At 38.2% G+C, this 17,505-nt stretch overlaps 1 protein-coding gene across 1 annotated transcript in view; it reads left to right on the top strand.

Moving 5' to 3' along the window:
* Positions 1 to 510: 510 nt before the first annotated feature.
* LOC127409881 (unconventional myosin-VI-like) overlaps positions 511 to 17,505 on the top strand; it is a 490,797-nt gene continuing 473,802 nt past the window's right edge. The window contains exons 1-9 of the mRNA XM_051644812.1: positions 511 to 563; positions 1,133 to 1,250; positions 10,024 to 10,093; positions 10,191 to 10,264; positions 10,840 to 10,969; positions 13,591 to 13,696; positions 14,158 to 14,213; positions 14,318 to 14,415; positions 14,730 to 14,894. Of these exons, the coding sequence (XP_051500772.1) occupies positions 1,140 to 1,250; positions 10,024 to 10,093; positions 10,191 to 10,264; positions 10,840 to 10,969; positions 13,591 to 13,696; positions 14,158 to 14,213; positions 14,318 to 14,415; positions 14,730 to 14,894 (810 nt within the window). The 5' untranslated portion in view covers positions 511 to 563; positions 1,133 to 1,139. The remainder of the gene's footprint in view (positions 564 to 1,132; positions 1,251 to 10,023; positions 10,094 to 10,190; positions 10,265 to 10,839; positions 10,970 to 13,590; positions 13,697 to 14,157; positions 14,214 to 14,317; positions 14,416 to 14,729; positions 14,895 to 17,505) is intronic.

Below are 17,505 nucleotides of genomic sequence, written 5' to 3'. Positions count from 1 at the left end.
TGCTCCTTGCCTGGTGCAACACAAGATCTTTATCGGATGATCTCAGAAATCTGGCTAGAATCGATCTGGGCCTATCTCCCTCAGCAGATCTGTGAGCTGGGACTCTGTGAGCTCGCTCGATTTCCAACTTGTGGCCTGTTATGTCGAGCAGACTCGAGAAAAGCTCGTCTAGGAATTTCACCATATCTCTGCCCTCTTCATCCTCAGGAATTCCAACAATTCGAACGTTATTCCTGCGGTTTCTATTTTCAAGATCTTCAAGCTTTTCAAGGAGATGTTCCAAATCAACTTTGGTCGCGGGCGGATTAGCGGATAATTCCCTCTCCGAAGATTCCAGAAAATCGATTCGTTTTTCAACATCAGACACTCTTGTACCTAACTCAGAGAATTTTGTTTCCATCGCCGTGATCGATCGATGTATTACAGCGAGATCCTCCAAGTCAGCAACAATCTTCGTCAACATCATCGACATGTTGGACAACTGACGCTGGATCTCCTCTCTCGCCGCGCCATCCAAATCGAGTCCCGGTCTGTAGTCCTCTCGGGGCTTTCATCCTGAACAAGTAAGTGTCTTTTAATGTCTCCAGAGCCCGAGGATTTTGACTTCTTTGCCATGTTTTGCAACAAAGAACAAATGTGTAACTGGGTGTAACAAATTTCACCAGATTATAACATGAGAATAATCGAAAATTCAGCAAAGTGCGCAGAGCTCGTCACTCACACGTCTGCATGGCGTCCATTTTCCCCTTGATCATGAAGTTTTTAACTAGGCATTTGAAAGTAATAATGCAATGATAACAATTTTTATATTTTGTTTTGATTTATGAAATGTGGAATTGTTTGGTTTGAAACACATGGTTTGTCACTTGGTTTGTAGAACTTATCGTAGAAATAGCCAATAGAATTGTCAAGCATGTTTTCTTTAAAGATCTGCATTGCATATTGGAGGCCTATATCTAAAGAGGTACAAATGTCATTCCCTGAAACAAACCAATGACTTTGGCATTATTATCACTATTCTCTACCAGTTCAGCTATAGGAACAGTATTATAGAAACCAGTAGCTCTTTTTCTTCTTCATTAACTGTGTCCTTCTCTGTGAATAATGAGAGCGATTTTTGTCTTTTCCTCAGTGGTAAAATGGATGATGGGAAGTCAGTGTGGGCACCCCACCCTACGGATGGATTTCAGCTGGGCAGAATCATTGACATCAGTGCTGACAGTCTGACCATCGAACCTCTCAAGGGAAAGGTAAGAAGGAACCTCTGCAACAATACACAGTTCCACAGCAAGACTTGAAACATATTCTTTACGAAACATACACAAAACAAACCAATGTTGTGGAGCAAGAAAATTAAAGGTATCTAACTAACTTAACTCACAAGTAGTGGTAGTGTTGCAAATGTTTATAACTAGTTATCTGAATAATACTTCTGGTTTAACGTCACAGACATTTGAAGGAAACTCTATCGCCCCCTTAAAGTACTAAGGTTTGTTACTGCCACAGTAACACAAGAGCACACTTTTTTGCACTTGCTTGTATGAGACCACATGCTTGCAATGCTTTGGCCAGACATTTGCATCGTGTTTGTTTGTGTACTTGTGTAGAGCATGTTTCTGGTCTTCAGTGTGACATTGGAAGGTTTCAAACCATAGAATATGAATAATATAGGTATTAATGAAGCAGTGAATGTCAAATGTATTGGGCATTCTACTGAAATCTGTATTTCTGAACAATGTTCTCAGTTTTCTGTGACACATAGAAGACAAACATAACATGAAGGTGGAAGTTAAAGTGCTCTCAAACTTTTTGCCATGCTTGCCAAAAAGTGAAAAATGACCATCCTGTCTAGCCATGAAATTGTATTTTGCATTACTTTTATTATATTTTTTTGTCCTTATGACAATGGGTTTATTTACTTGTTTTTCCTTTCCTTTTCCTATATTAGTGAAAAATAACAGCGCAGTTCATTGTGTCACTTGCAGCATCATATGTGAAATTAGTCAGTCTCTGTCTCGCAGAGAAACTGCACCTGTCACAAAAACATAAAGACACATTGAGATTTTGTTCCTTATCTTTTAATTTAGCTAGTTTAATGCTAGGGAGGTGGTTTGAGACACATTCCAGACGAAACTAGGTCAAGTGTAAATGCATCTAGCAGTTCAAGCCACATATGTAAACTTTATTGCAACCAAACAGCACTACATCAGCATGGGGAAAATGGCAAACATAACAGCTGTTACCGAGTATCTGCATAGGGCTCGCATCACACAATAAATAGTAACATGGTAAGAAACAAATGCACATTGTAGGAGAGACAGAACATTTTTCTTAATTTATACTATGCGGATTGCTGAAGAAACTGAAACTAAACACTGACGGTAAGTGCAGCATGGACACATCTGAACCATGACAAGCCCCGAGGGGAAAACTATGCAGCACGCACACACACAGACACACACGCACACTGGGCAAAGTCATTTGGAATCAAATAGAAATCACATCTTTTAAATTAGCTAATTAGCATAATCAAGGAAGTGAACTCTGTTTTATTTGCATATAGCCAGGAATTGAAGATAGCAGTCCAATCAGTAAAAACCCATGTAGTGAATACATTTAAATATACCCCTAGATAATATTAATAATAATAATAATACAAATTTGTTACATTTATATAGCGCTTTACGAGACACTCAAAGCGCTTTACATATTATGGGGGACTCTCCTTAACCACCACTAGTGTGCAGCATCTACCTGGATGATGCAATGGCAGCCATATTGCACCAGAATGTCCACCACACCAACAAGTTCTGCTAAAATTGATAAAGTTCTGCAGTAAATTTTTCACTGAAGTAAAAGTTTTTAGAAGACACACAAGGTTTCTTTACGAGATGGTTTTTGTGACTTTGAAGTCACCATAAATTCCAAATTTACAATTCTTATTTTCTTATTGGATGTTGCTGTTTTTATTATAAACTATTTATCCATGCACATTATTTACCCATTAATTTATTTTTTAATGGTTTGCCCTCTTAATCTTTAAACAAAAAGTTGGAATATCTGAGACTTTGCGTTTGTTTTGCAAGTACAAGTGGCTGGAGTTTATTTATATTTTTTGTGCAGCTGGAGATTTCTTGGTATGTACAGTTCGATTAAGTAGTGACATGCCTCAGTCCGGGTGGTGGAGGACGAATCTCAGTTGCCTCCGCATCTCAGACATTCAATCTGCGCATCTTATCATGTGGCTTGTTGAGCATGTTACCGCGGAGACCTAGCACGTGTGGAGGTTCACGCTATTCTCCACGACATCCACTCACAATTCACCACATGCCCCACCGAGAGCGAGAATCACATTATAGTGACCATGACGAGGTTAACCCAACGTGACTCTACCCACGCTAGCAGTTGGTTGCTTAGGAAGCCTGACTGGAGTCACTCAGCACGCCCTTGCGACTCCAGGTGTGGTAGTCAGCGTCTTTACTTGCTGAGCTACCCAGGCCCCCGATTAAGTGTTCTTTATTCATTATGTTTGGTGTATTGTGATTAAAAACATGGATATATTGTTTTTTACTCACTTGTTTCTCATTCATCTGTATTGGCACAATGGCTCCCGCCTCATCGAAGTAATGACCAAGGTATGGCATGTGCGTTTGTGGGCCGGTTATGTAGTAATGTTGACAGTTAAAACCTTTGGTCCTCAAAACATTTGAAAAGCTGGCGGGTATTGAGATAGCTTCTCAAGTTTTCCCGTGAAGCGACTCTGACACGAGTAGCATGGTGGAGGGTGTGTGTTTGTGTCTATGTGTGTGTGGCTGTGGCTGTGTGTAGCTTTAAACTAAAGAATATTGGCTATTTAAAAAAATGGGTTGAGTCGTTTGTCATGTCCCGCCCCCAATTCCTGTTTCATTAGGAAATACATCAAAACAGCAAATCGAACCACGATCGTCAAGGCACTTAAAGAGGCCCTATTATGCTTTTTGGGGATTTTGCCTTTCCTTTAGTGTGTAATATAGCTGTTTGTGCATGTAAAAGGTCTGCAAAGTTACAAAGCACAAAGTCCACGCAAAAGGGAGTTATTCTCTCCCACAGTCAACACTGCTCAAGAACTACAAGAAACGGCTGGATTGTAGTCCAGCCATTTCTTCCGTAAAGTATCTACATCACTATGTAACACATTTGCATAATGCCCGCCTAAGGGCTACTTTGGCCCACCCTCAAACAAACATAGTTATAGCCGAGGCCAGGATGAGTTGGGTTAGTGTAGTCGCCATGTCGAGAAGACACTGTTTTCTTTACTGCGAAAGCAAAACCTCTTTGTCTGGACATCCAAAGGCAGACGAATTGAAGAACAGTGGTTAAAATTTATTTTTACCACTATTCCTCAGCAGTACAACCACAACCAATGCCGGATTTTCAAGACGGTTACTCCTGAAAGATGGCGCAGTTCCCACTTTGTTGGGACAGTCTGGCGCTTCAGGATCACAAACTGTAAGTATGTTTGATTATTTGTGGATTTATCTGCTACCAAGAGTTGAAATGCGGAGTTTTGTGTTGTAGCTACGGTGTACACCCAGTGCACATCTGTAGGCCTCTGCTAACCTGCTAGCTAATGTTACTGTGTTGAAATAGTTTTGCTAATCAGCTGCGGGCCCACTTTAACCTACAATTGTGTAGAATTATGCAGATTGTTTGTCGTCCTTACTATCATGAAAAGTGTGGAGATGGATTTATTTTTACAAATGGTAATTTTATGTCTGCAATCCACGGTAGTGCTCGGCTAACTTGGTATGTAATGTTATCGTTTTGGTAAGGGTTTACTATTCAGCTGTGGTCGATCTCAAGTGTCTTATATAATTATATAATTACAAGCTGTAATGTTATGGCCGCTATCGGTAGTCCACGACTAACTTGCTCAATAACTCTCTAATACCCCGGTAATGTCCAATCAGGAGTAAGCCTCTGTTCTCCGTTCATAGCTCGGGCGAAAATGTTCGGCTACACCCATTCCAGCAAAAGATGACTAACTTAGATGCACTACATGTCTTTTTCTTGAAGCTTTTTTAGGTTCAAAATAATCAACAGTGTACTTGTAAGAAAGCTACAAAATTAAAACGTACCACTGTGAAACGTTCTGCTCAAGTCGTGCTTGCGAAGGTGGTTCGGGTCGATCAGCTTGTTCTTCCAAACTTTAATTATCGGACTCGGGCTAGAGCTGGTATGGCAAAAACCAACGCCACTGTTACCATAGTTACAATAGTGTTTACAGAGCTGCCCAGGAAGACTCGGGAGCTGAAACTCGGTTATGGTAAGGGGTGTTAAATTTCCGACCCATGCTCTACACGATTGACCAGTCACAACAGACTAGGCCAGCTGACCAATCAGAGCAGACTGGGCTTTTTGGAAAGGGGGGCTTTAAAGAGACAGGAGTTAAATCAGAGTGTTTGAGCCAGAGGATGAAGAGAGGGGAAAAGAAATGTACAGTATGAGAAAAATAATGTGTTTTTTGAACATTAAAGCATGTAAACCTATTCTAGTAGACCCCCAAAATAAAATTATGAACCTGTAAATTAGCATAATATGGGCTCTTTAAGTATGACTTTAATTTGAGTTGCCCACATCACTTACACCCTATGAAAAAAACAGCATCATTTAAATCAAAGAAGTATTATTGTCTTATTTTGCTTTTCAAGTAAATCTAGCTGTTTAGATTCACTTGACTTTTTTAGGCTGTTTAGATGTTTTACTGGAAAGCAAGAACATGATTGAAATAATTTGCAGTGCATTAGTGAGGATCAGACTGTTGTTTAGTTTAACTATAAGTTTACCCTTCAAACTACATAAACCGTGTCATGTTGGAGTTCCCATACTTGACAATCATAGCCAATTGTCTCTACCTCTACTGATTGTCATTTCCACTAGTAAAAATCGCATTGATAAACTACATTGACAAGTGTAGATGTTTAATTGCTTTTTGGAAAACTATTGCGCTTTAAGCATAAGAAACTGTTTAAACAAAATAATGAAAACATTATTCAGTCTCAAAATCATTCTGAAAGGCATTCACTTAATAATTTTTCTTGTCCTGTTCTCTGTTTCTGCCAAAAACATATCTGTTTTGGGGCTGAATGCTTGCCTTTTGAGAACTACCGCAAAAACGTCCCATAGCTCATATGAAGTCTTGCTCGCTGCAGATCTTTACACACATTACAGTTGCAATAACCCTCTGTGTGTGTGTGTGTGTGTGTGTGTGTGTGTGTGTGTGTGCAGTGTTACATCTAGTCCATGTGATTTGTGTGCAGTGTGATGTCGCCGGGCTCTGATAACACAATGGACTGTCTGTTCACACACTACAGCTGTGTGTGTGTGTGTGTAATACACACTACTGTTTTATACCAGGACACAAGGATGGAATGTAATCCATTAAAGGGGATCTTGATTGTTGTAGCAACCATATTAAACATATGGCACTGATGTTTGTTGAATGTACCTGTCTTATTTATTAGTATTTGCTAAGGCAAGAATTGGTATTACTAATTACTGATTTGAACATATACTTAACCCTAATTATTAAACTTCAGCATTTACCTCGTCCTGCACTGATCATGCAGTTTGTGAAGAAGAGATTTGATATTACGATTTTCACCTGACAGATGATAAAACAGATGAAAAAAATCCAACAGACTTGTATTAAAAGGGGTCATGACATACTGTTTTTTAAAATAATTGTATTATCTTCCCTGAGGTCCACTTATAATGTTAGTAAAGTTTTTTTGCAACAAACAGTCATAATTTAGTCATATATAATAATTTTCCACCCTGTCTGGCTCTCTGTCTGAAACGCTTGTTTTTAAGCTGTCTGGCCCTTTAAGACTTCAGTGTAAACGCCCACTTTTGTGATTGGCTAACATCATGCAGCTTTTCCAATACATCCATATTTTAAATTCAATTTGAAGAAAAAGAACAAACTCCACACAACATTTTAAAACACAATTTCAGGATTAACACATAACGTACACCCAACACATTTAATCTGACTGAATCAAACTGTTCACTCAAGCACAGCATAAACTATCAAACAGTCATGACATACACAGGTGGCCAATAGTTTGGAATAATGTACAGATTTTGCTCTTATGGAAAGAAATTGGTACTTTTATTCACCAAAGTGGCATTCAACTGATCACAATGTATAGTCAGGACATAAATAACATGAACAATTACTATTACAATTTTTTTTTTTTAATTATTCTTAAACTACAACAAAGAGTTCTCATCAAATAATAATCCACATGCAGCAATGACAGCTTTGCAGATCCTTGGCATTCTAGCTGTCAGTTTGTCCAGATACTCTGGTGACATTTCACCCCACGCTTCCTGTAGCACTTGCCATAGATGTGGCTGTCTTGTTGGGCACTTCTCATGCACCTTACAGTCTAGCTGATCCCACAAAAGCTCAATGGAGTTAAGATCCATAACACTCTTTTTCAATTATCTGTTGTCCAATGTCTGTGTTTCTTTGCCCATTCTAACCTGTTCTGTTTCAAAAGTGGCTTTTTCTTTGCAATTCTTCCCATAAGGCCTGCACCCCTGAGTCTTCTTTTTACTGTTGTACATGAAACTGGTGTTGAGCGGGTAGAACTCAATTAAGCTGTTAGCTGAGGACATGTGAGGCATCTGTTTCTCAAACTAGAGACTCTAATGTACTTATCCTCTTGTTTAGTTGTACATCTGTGCCTTCCACATCTCTTTCTGTCCTTGTTAGATCCAGTTGTCCTTTGTCTTTGAAGACAGTAGTGTACAACTTTTGTATGAAATCTTCAGGGTTTTTTTTTGCAATTTCAAGCATTGTATAGCCTTCATTCCTCAAAACAATGATTGACTGAAGAGTTTCTAGAGAAACCAAACTGAGGTGAGCTTCCCTCCCTCTAGGACATACATATATACCAGGCGGTGTGTGAAAAAAGCTTGGAGGATCATCAGAGACTCCAGCCACCCGAGCCATGTGCTGCTCTCACTGCTACCATCAAGCAGGCAGTATCACAGCATCAGGATCCGCACCAGCTGACTCCATGACAGCTTCTTCCCCCAAGCAATCAGACTATTGAACTCTTGATCTCTCACGATCAATATACATCAACACTGCACTTTATTAATCTTACACTGGACTGTCATAAATTATATTCTCTCTTAACAACACACTGGCAACTGACTATCAACCGACAGCCTGAATGTCAATACAGCACAATACAACCTACTGCATATTTTATATATACTATTTTCTATTGTATACTGTGTATTCTGGGTATGTGTATTCTATATTGTGTGTATTGTATACTGTACATTGTATATTATTATTTGTATATTGTGTTGTGTGTAATTATGTGTATATTAGATATGTAAATCTGATGTTTATTGTAAATTGGTATTTGTCAATTTGACTGCTATGTTGCTCGGAACTGCACCCAGGACTTTCACCCACTGTTGCACTTGTGTATATGGTTGAGTGACAATAAAGGGATTTTATTGGATTGTGAAAGCTGTTTCTTTTTTGCCATTTTTGACCTAATATTGACCTTAAGCCAGTCTATTGCATTCTTTGGCAACTCAAAAACAAACACAAAGACAATGTTAAGCTTCATTTAACAAACCAAATAGCTTTCAACTGTTTGATATAATGGCAAGTGATTTTCTTGTACCAAATTAGAAATTTAGCATGATTATTCAAGGATAAGCCATCACTCCAGATGGCTGCTGGAAATGGGGCTAGATAAGTCTAGATTTGATCAAAAATAGTGATGGTGACGTTTTTACATCAGTACTGTCCTGACTATACTTTGTGATCAGTTGAATGCCACTTTGGTGAATTAAAGTACCAATTTCCTTCCGAAACAGCAACATCTGTACATTATTCCAAACTTTTGGCCACCAGTGTATGACATTTTCGTGAATGGAATTGGTTACTTACGAATTTTCGTCCAATAGTCCAATTCTATCTGTCCCATCTTTCAATAAAAGTTCCTTTGCCAAGCTTGAATCATATTGTGACAGTTTCACAAGCAATCCAGGCTGAAGTCTTCTGAATACACAAACGTAATACAATCTACGGTGATGTTGGGTGCTTCAACCGGCTTTAACAGGCCACAGCAGAGACGCTTGTCTTCACATCTCACATTTTCCAGGTTTGTTTACACACAGGACTGCATGTGTTTCTCCCAGTCAGTAGCAGCAGCAGAATGAGATGTGTTTTTAAAAGTTGCGCTTGTCCCACTCTCAAAACGTTGCAGGAAATGCATCAAAACAATCAGAGATGTCCATGTAGTGCGTTTACAAAAGATAAACAGTTAAAATTAGCAAAACAGTCCAGGATGCCATCCAAACAGCACAACAGCAAGACAGCACAGCTGAATGAAACACAATCCTTTTTAGAGTTATAACTTGACGTCGCATCTTTAAAAGCGATGCAAGATGTAAGAGAACAGTCAAAGCTGTGCACTTTCATGTAGAAAAACATTTAAATCCAGACAGGCACATTAAAGTGTCCACTTAGGATGAATCTCCCATGACAGGCCTGTCTCTCCTCAACACCCGTGTGACTGACTAAGCTCCAGTGGGCAGGGCCAAGGGTACAATGAAGAAAAATAGGCGGTGCTGTCTTGCTGAAGAGGCAGTCATATGCAGATGTATTTGGTCCTTGTGATGTCACAAGTTCCACAAATTCCAAACGAGCCGTTTTTGTAGCTTGATTTAAATTAATGCTCATTTTATATTGAGGAAGTTTTAAGTTCTGAAACTTACAGTATGTTTTTATAGTAAAATTAGCTCTTATATGTCAAAAGATCAAGGAAAATGTTATTCCTCATGCCATGACCCCTTTAAAGGAGGGACCTAGAGACCAGAATATCATTGAGACTTGGATATGGATGCTCTTTTTATTTGGACCAGGAAGCAAACAGTCTTTTTAAATATTAACAACCAATTACAGACCAAACATGCTGTAAACCACAATATTTAATGTGTTTCCAGACCTTTCAAGCTCCTGTCAATCAAGTATTCCCTGCTGAAGATGATGTCAACAAACACGTGGAAGACAACTGTAAGTGTCATTACATGTGAGTTGGATAAAATATAGTATACTGGATAAAATCACATCACTAACTGTTGAGTGTAATAATTTCATATGTGTGTTACAGGCTCACTGATGTACTTGAATGAAGCCACGCTTCTTAATAACGTGCGTGTGCGCTATAGTAAAGATAAGATTTATGTAAGTATTCTCTTTGCCTATCACTCTCATTCAGTCTGGATGTTAGTAGTGCATGTTGTCATGAGGACACTATGCTATACACAATTTTCCTGACTAACCACTGCGTGGCCCCATGATGATTATAATTGTCACTGGACTGTTATCTGGTTCCGGTCTCTATAAGAAGCAATGTAAAAATGACCGAAACGAGTGATCCAGATAGAGAACAACAAAATTTTAAGTGTTAGTTGGAGTAACTTAAACTTCAAGGAGTTCAGACTCAATTTTTGATGTTGTTAACAACTCGAAGTAGATGATGATATCAATGGAACTAACCTTGAGCCGTAGCTTCATGTCATCAAGTGAGACACTACCAAAAGACGGTCATCACGGCACTGTGGAGCCACAGTTTTTTTTGTTTTGTTTTTTTTTTTTTTTGCCAATTTTTAGAAATGTAATAAGATAAACATTACATTATCCATCCAAAACATATGTTGGTGCGAGTGAAAACACTGGAGACCGGAAAACGAAAACAGACTAATAATAAAAACTGCATTTATTGGTCACATTTCTGCTGCTAATCTGTTGTGTTGTAGACATTTGTGGCCAACATCCTTATCGCCGTGAACCCGTATTTTGAGATTTCCAAGCTGTATTCTCCAGACACCATTAAACAGTACCAGGGCCGATCACTGGGCACTCTACCACCACACGTATATGCAATTGGTAAGTGTCAACTCAACAAGAACTATCTTTCTCAGGTTACGAGCAGAGGCATCGGCTGGATTTGCTGTTTGGGTGGGCCTCCATAAATGGGTGGGCAAGCAGGCAAATATAAGGTCAATTAGCATCTCTGTGATATTTGATATTAATGCTAAATTTAATTGATTGTACTTTGAAATATAATGTAGCTTTCAGAACTCAAAATGTATTCCCCATTCAAAAAGCAGCATTTATTAAAACTAACCTGCATATCGACTCGTTTTGAACATTTTCACATCAGTCAGATGAATACATGCACATAACCACCCACATTTACACATCAACTACGCCTGTTAGGGGTTCAACAACTTGCCCCGTCCAGTCACAGTGAGGTCTGTAATAAGGAGTAAGTAGGATAAGTTAATGCAGTATGAACTAACAATGAACATTTGTGTTTTAATCAATAGCAATAACCAAGGTTAATAAATTATGTTTAAAAATATTGTTCGTTGCTAGTCATTAGCATTAACTAATGTTGACAAATGGAACCTTATTGTAAAGAGATTTTTTTAACAAGATCCCTTATCATTACAGTCTGAACTTAACAGTTTGAGCAGCACATTTTAGCACAGATTGTTTTGTGAATTTAGCTTTGCAAAGAGGCTGTTATTGAAGGATCCGTCAGTTTAAAGTTTTATTTGACATTGTAGAAAATTTCCAGGTCATGTGCTTTTGTAATTTAGTTTGATTCTAAACATTGCCTACTGAAAAATAAATGATTATTCATATGCAGTTTATTTATTTTCTGACATAGTATCACTGTCCATTTCCTGTATGCTTTAAGCACTTTGTAAACTCTATTTAGTATTTTACAAATAAAACATATTAGTAGTATTATTAAACACTTTATGTTTAATAAATGCACTGTACCCAAAATTGAAAGGATTCACCCAAAAATGAAAATTATGTAATTATTCACCTCTGTGTTGTTAACCAGAGAACTGAAATGACTAAACATGTCTGAAGAGTTTGTAGTCTAAGAATTGATGCATTTCTATGCCCAGCTTTATTTTTTAGAAAGTTTTTGGACTGGTGCCAGTTCACAGTGGACAGAGTTACCAAATATTTTCGCAATGACATAAATAGAAAGTAAGCGATCGATAGAATGTACCGTCGCTCGTCACTGCTGGTTAGGACAAAAACTCTGATTAACATAGAAAAGTTACCTTTTATTGCGTGTCGTTTGGCGTCAGTTTTGGACACGGTGTGATTTTGACTGCCTGTAGCCTCTATGTTTCTGTTTGATTTCAGAGCACTTCGTAATAAGGCTGGACATAGAAATGCATCAATTCTTCAACTACAAACTCTTCAGACATGTTTAGTAAGTTCTGTTCTCTGTTTTGTGTGCAGCTGTGTTGTGTCAAGTTTTCACTTGAACGCCCCAATGTTGCGAGGGTGCTGCGTGAACTGTTGCTTTCGTGCCCTATCATGAACGCGCACAGGAGATCAACGGTCAATGAACATTTTCACTAAATAATACATTCTATATTTTTTTTTCCCTCACCAAACCATATCGTATGCTTTCATAATAACCATGAGACTCATGGAATAATTTATTAGACTTCTGAAATTATACTGTTGCATTCTTTTTTTGGGGGGGGGGGGGGGGATTTTTCCCTGTTTCTCCCAATTTGGAATGCCCAGTTCCCAATGTGCTTTTTAAGTCCTTGTGGTTGCGTATTTATTCGCCTCAGTCCGGGTGGCAGGGGACGAATCCCAGTTGCCTCTGCGTCTGAGACCATCAACCCACGCATCTTATCACGTAGCTTGTTGAGTGCGTTGCCACGGAGACATAGCGCTTGTGGAGGTTTCACGCCATCCACCGCGGCAACCATGCTCAACTCCCCACGCGCCCCACTGAGAACGTACCACATTATAGCAACCACGAGGAGCACATGGGGTAGAGTTACCCCATGTGACTCTACCCTCCCTAGCAACCGGGCCAATTTGGTTGCTTAGGAGACCTGGCTGGAGTCACTCAGCACGCCCTGGGATTCGAACTAGCGAACTCCAGGGGTGGTAGCCAGCGTCTTTACCACTGAGCTACCCAGGCCCCACCTGTTGCATTCTTTTGAAGTTTGAAGATGTAGTCACCATATATTGCCATTGAATGACATCACTGAGCACAAATTATTTTCTAAATTTCTCCCTTTGTGTTAAAAAAGAAAGAAAGTCATATAGGGTTAAATCAACACAGGGATGAGTAAACAATGTCTGAATTCTAATTTTTGGGTGAACTGTGCCTTTAATATGCAGAGTCAACTATAAGTAAAATATTTACAAGATGATTTCCTCTAAAAGAATAACACTTTGGCTCGGTGGCGCTGTCAAAACATTCCTGGGTTTGTTTGAGCATCCCAACCATCCTGACACAACAACATTGGCTAAACTACTGTATTGATTTGAGCTTTATTTTTGCAATTCTGTTTGGGGCTAGTTGCTCAGAAATTACACACTTCAGCTAAGTGCTAAAAAGGATCTTTGGTATGGCTCCTAAACTGAAGAATGATATTATATAAAACTGATGCACAAGTAGAATGTTTATTAGTCTGGGATTGACTGTGATTTGTGTTTGTTGTGTTTAGCGGATAAAGCCTATCGTGATATGAAAGTGTTGAAGATGAGTCAGTCCATCATTGTGTCGGGAGAGTCCGGAGCAGGAAAAACTGAAAACACCAAGTTTGTTCTAAGGTACTGAGAGAGCTCATTTACATATCAGTCAGAGAATAGGAAGAATACATAAATATTAGGGCTGTGAATTAAAATATTTTAACTAATTTATCGCAGTTTTCTGTGATTAATCATAGTAATCAATCAAATGTAATCAATATTAAAATAAACATAAAAATCTAATCAGAAATATATTTACTGTATACTTTGTCTCAAAGAACTTGCAAGAAATTGGTTAGTCATAATTTATTTTGATTATTTAAATATAAACGTTAAAATTGTCTTTTTTTTTTTTTTTTTTTTCGGTTAATTAGACAATTCATTGAGTTATACAGCCAACTGTTAATCGCAGAAATTAACTTGTTAAATGTCCTAACCCTAATAAATATATATTCTAATGTAAATATATCATTTTCATTTTATTATGTTGTATTAAAGAAAAATAATTAATAATAAAAGTATTTTATGCTTTGCTCTCACAGGTACCTAACTACATCTTATGGCACAGGTCAAGACATTGATGAAAGAATAGTTGAAGGTACGTTTGAATGTACTGTACTGTTACTAATCTAAATTCTGAGTTCAAATAAAGATGACTAAGAAAATGTAAGACCATGTTTACTTGTCCTTACTCAATCCTAGCAAACCCACTGCTCGAGGCATTTGGAAATGCCAAAACTGTCCGAAATAACAACAGCAGTCGCTTTGGGAAGTTTGTGGAGATTCACTTTAATGAAAAGGTGCGCCTAGCACAAAAATCCTGAATTCAATAAGACAAAAATAAACTCAATGTAATTTTACTAAAACAGCAACACTCTATACTAGTTAATCACTATTTAGTGTATTTTGTGTACTTTAGTTGTACGTTAAATGCCAAAAAGCACATCATGTTTGAAAACAGGGTATCTGCAGGTCCTTAAAAGATATTAAAATGTCTTCTATTCACTTTGCAAGCGTTTGATACATTGATTGCTATTTTTATCGGTTTTCCTATTATATCCTGTTCCTATTATTGCATGTTCATTTGTAATGCATGTGCTGGTTTGTTTTGCAGAATGCAGTAGTAGGTGGTTTTGTGTCGCATTATCTGTTGGAGAAGTCTCGTATCTGCACACAAGGTCAGGATGAGAGGAACTATCACATATTTTACAGGCTGTGCGCTGGAGCTTCTGAAGATATCCAGCAGAAGTTCCACCTCACCTCGCCAGACTGTTTCAGGGTGAGTGAATTACACAGCACACAGTTCACACTCCAGCCTGACAAATACAATACACTTATATTACAATTTAACACCTTTAAATCACCAGTAGGTAACTCAAGCATATCTATAAACACTTTCACAAGCAACACTTGTTTTGACATCTGGCTATCTGAACAGATTTTTTAAATACATCCCACTTATTTAGGATACAACAGTATGGTTCCAGGTGAACTAATCCTTTAATTATGATTTTTTGGTAAAAATCTCATTCATTTTCTTGTTAGCAATAATGTCTAAATCTTTAAAATAGATCTACCATGAGGTCAAAGATTGTTAACATTTACATTTAGTCATTTAACAGACACTTTTATAGACACTTTTACACTTCTTTTAAGCAAATAGTACAGGAAGTGTCATTATACTTGTGGACTGGTTAGTTCACCCAAAAATGAAAATTCTCATGATTTACTCACCTTTAACCCATCCCAGATGTGTATTACTTTCCTTCTTCAGCAGAACCAAAGTGAAGATTTTTATAAGCACAATTTCAGCTCTTTTTGTCCATACAATGCAAGTAAACAGGTACCATTAGACTGCTGGCTATTTAAACAGTCCAAAAGGCATATTTAGGCTGCATAAAAGTAATCCACACATCTCCAGTTGATCAATGAATGTCTGCTGAAGCAAATTGATAAATCCGTGTAAAAAATAAATTGATAATTCAAACTTTATTAACTTAAAAAAAAAATTGCTTCCTGCCTGCAGTCGACGCATCAGCGATGTAAGAGCAATGGCGCGTTCACGCAAGGAGTCGGAAGTGTGCGCTTTGTATATAACAGAGGAACGAACATCACACGAGAGTTGGGTCATTTCAAACAGCAATACATTGCTGGCAAGAAGCAAAGATTTAAAGTTAAAAATGTTTTAATTATCGATTTCTTTCTTACATCAACCTACCAGTTTGCATCAGAAGACATTAATTGATCGACTGGAGTCATGTGGATTACTTTTATGCTGCCTAAATATGACTTTTGGACTGTCAAATAGCCACAGTCTAATAGTACCTGTTTACTTGCATTGTGTGGACAAAAAGAGCAGAAATGTGCTTATAAAAATCTTCACTTCGGTTCTACTGAAGAAGGAAAGTCATACACATCTGGGATGGCTTAAAGGTAAGTAAATCATGAGAGCATTTTCATTTTTGGGTGAACTAACCTTTTAAGTGCTCGTGGAAGATCTATCTTCAGCCTGTTAAAGGGTTACTCACTGTCGTGCCATCCCAGGTGTGTATGACTTTCTTTCTTCAGCAAAACACATTTGAAGAAAAATAGAAAAAATATCTTGGCTCACTTGGTCCTTAAAAAGTGGATGGTGATCAGACCTTTGAAGCTCCAAAAAGAACAGACAGTCAGTGTAAACATCATCCATACGACTCCACAGGTTAAATTAATGTCTTCTAAAGCGAAACGATCGCTTTTGGTGTGAAAAAGATCAATATTTATGTACTTTTTAACTGTAAATAATCGCTTCCAGTCAGCAGCAGTACACGCGTGCGATGTAATCGCTTTGGCACTTTCACGCGTTCCATTAATTCTTAGATGTGCATGAAGGGGTAGATATTAATAATGATAGATGTGAGATTATATATATATATATATATATATATATATATATATATATACATATATATATACATATATATATACATACACATATATATATATATATATATATATATATATATATATATATATATATATACATATATATATATACATATATATATATATATATATATATATATATATATATATATATATATATATATATATATATATACATATTGAGTCCAATTAAATTAGTGTTAATGTCCTAGGGTATGGAGTTGTTAGCATTTCAGCAGTCTGATGGCCTGAGGGAAAAAGCTGTCCCGTAGCCTGCTGGTGCGGGCTCTGATGCTGCAGTACCGTCTGCCAGATGGTAGCAGTGAGAGCAGTCCATGGCTTGGAAGGCTGGAGTCTCGGATGATCCTCTGTGCTTTCCTTATACATCGCCTCGTATAGATGTCCTGGAGGGAAGCTCACCTCCAATGATGTGCTGGGATGTGCGTTCTACCCTCTGCAGCACTTTGCGGTTGAGAGCAGTACTGTTCCTGTACTAGACGGTAATGCAGCCAGTCAAAATGCTCTCCACTGTGCACGTGTTGAACGATCTAAGGATGTTGTGACTCATCCCAAACTTCCTCAGTTGTCTCAGGAAGAAGAGCCGCTGATGCGCCTTCTTCACTATGGCCTCTGTGTGGACGGACCATGTGAAGTTGTCAGAGATGTGAACTCAATAGTGATGGGGCTGTGTTCTTTGTCCAGTCTCCTGAAGTCCACCACAAGCTCCTTGGTCTTGTTGACATTGAGAGAGAGGTTGTTCTCCTGGCACCAGGGTGTTAGGGAACGCACCTCTTCTCTATAGGCCATCTCTTCGTCATCTGTGATCAGGCCTACCACTGTCGTGTCATCTGCATACTTGATGTTGAAGTTGGAGCTGTGTGTGGCCACACAGTTATGGGTGTAGAGAGAGTACAGGAGTGGGATGAGAACGCAGCCCTACGGAGCTCCAGTGTTGTGGGTAGAGA

Source organism: Myxocyprinus asiaticus, chromosome 19 (genome assembly GCF_019703515.2).
Source record: "Myxocyprinus asiaticus isolate MX2 ecotype Aquarium Trade chromosome 19, UBuf_Myxa_2, whole genome shotgun sequence".
NCBI classification, from domain to species: domain Eukaryota; kingdom Metazoa; phylum Chordata; class Actinopteri; order Cypriniformes; family Catostomidae; genus Myxocyprinus; species Myxocyprinus asiaticus.
Note: the sequence above shows the minus strand (reverse complement) of the source record. Positions and strands in the feature narration are given on the sequence as shown.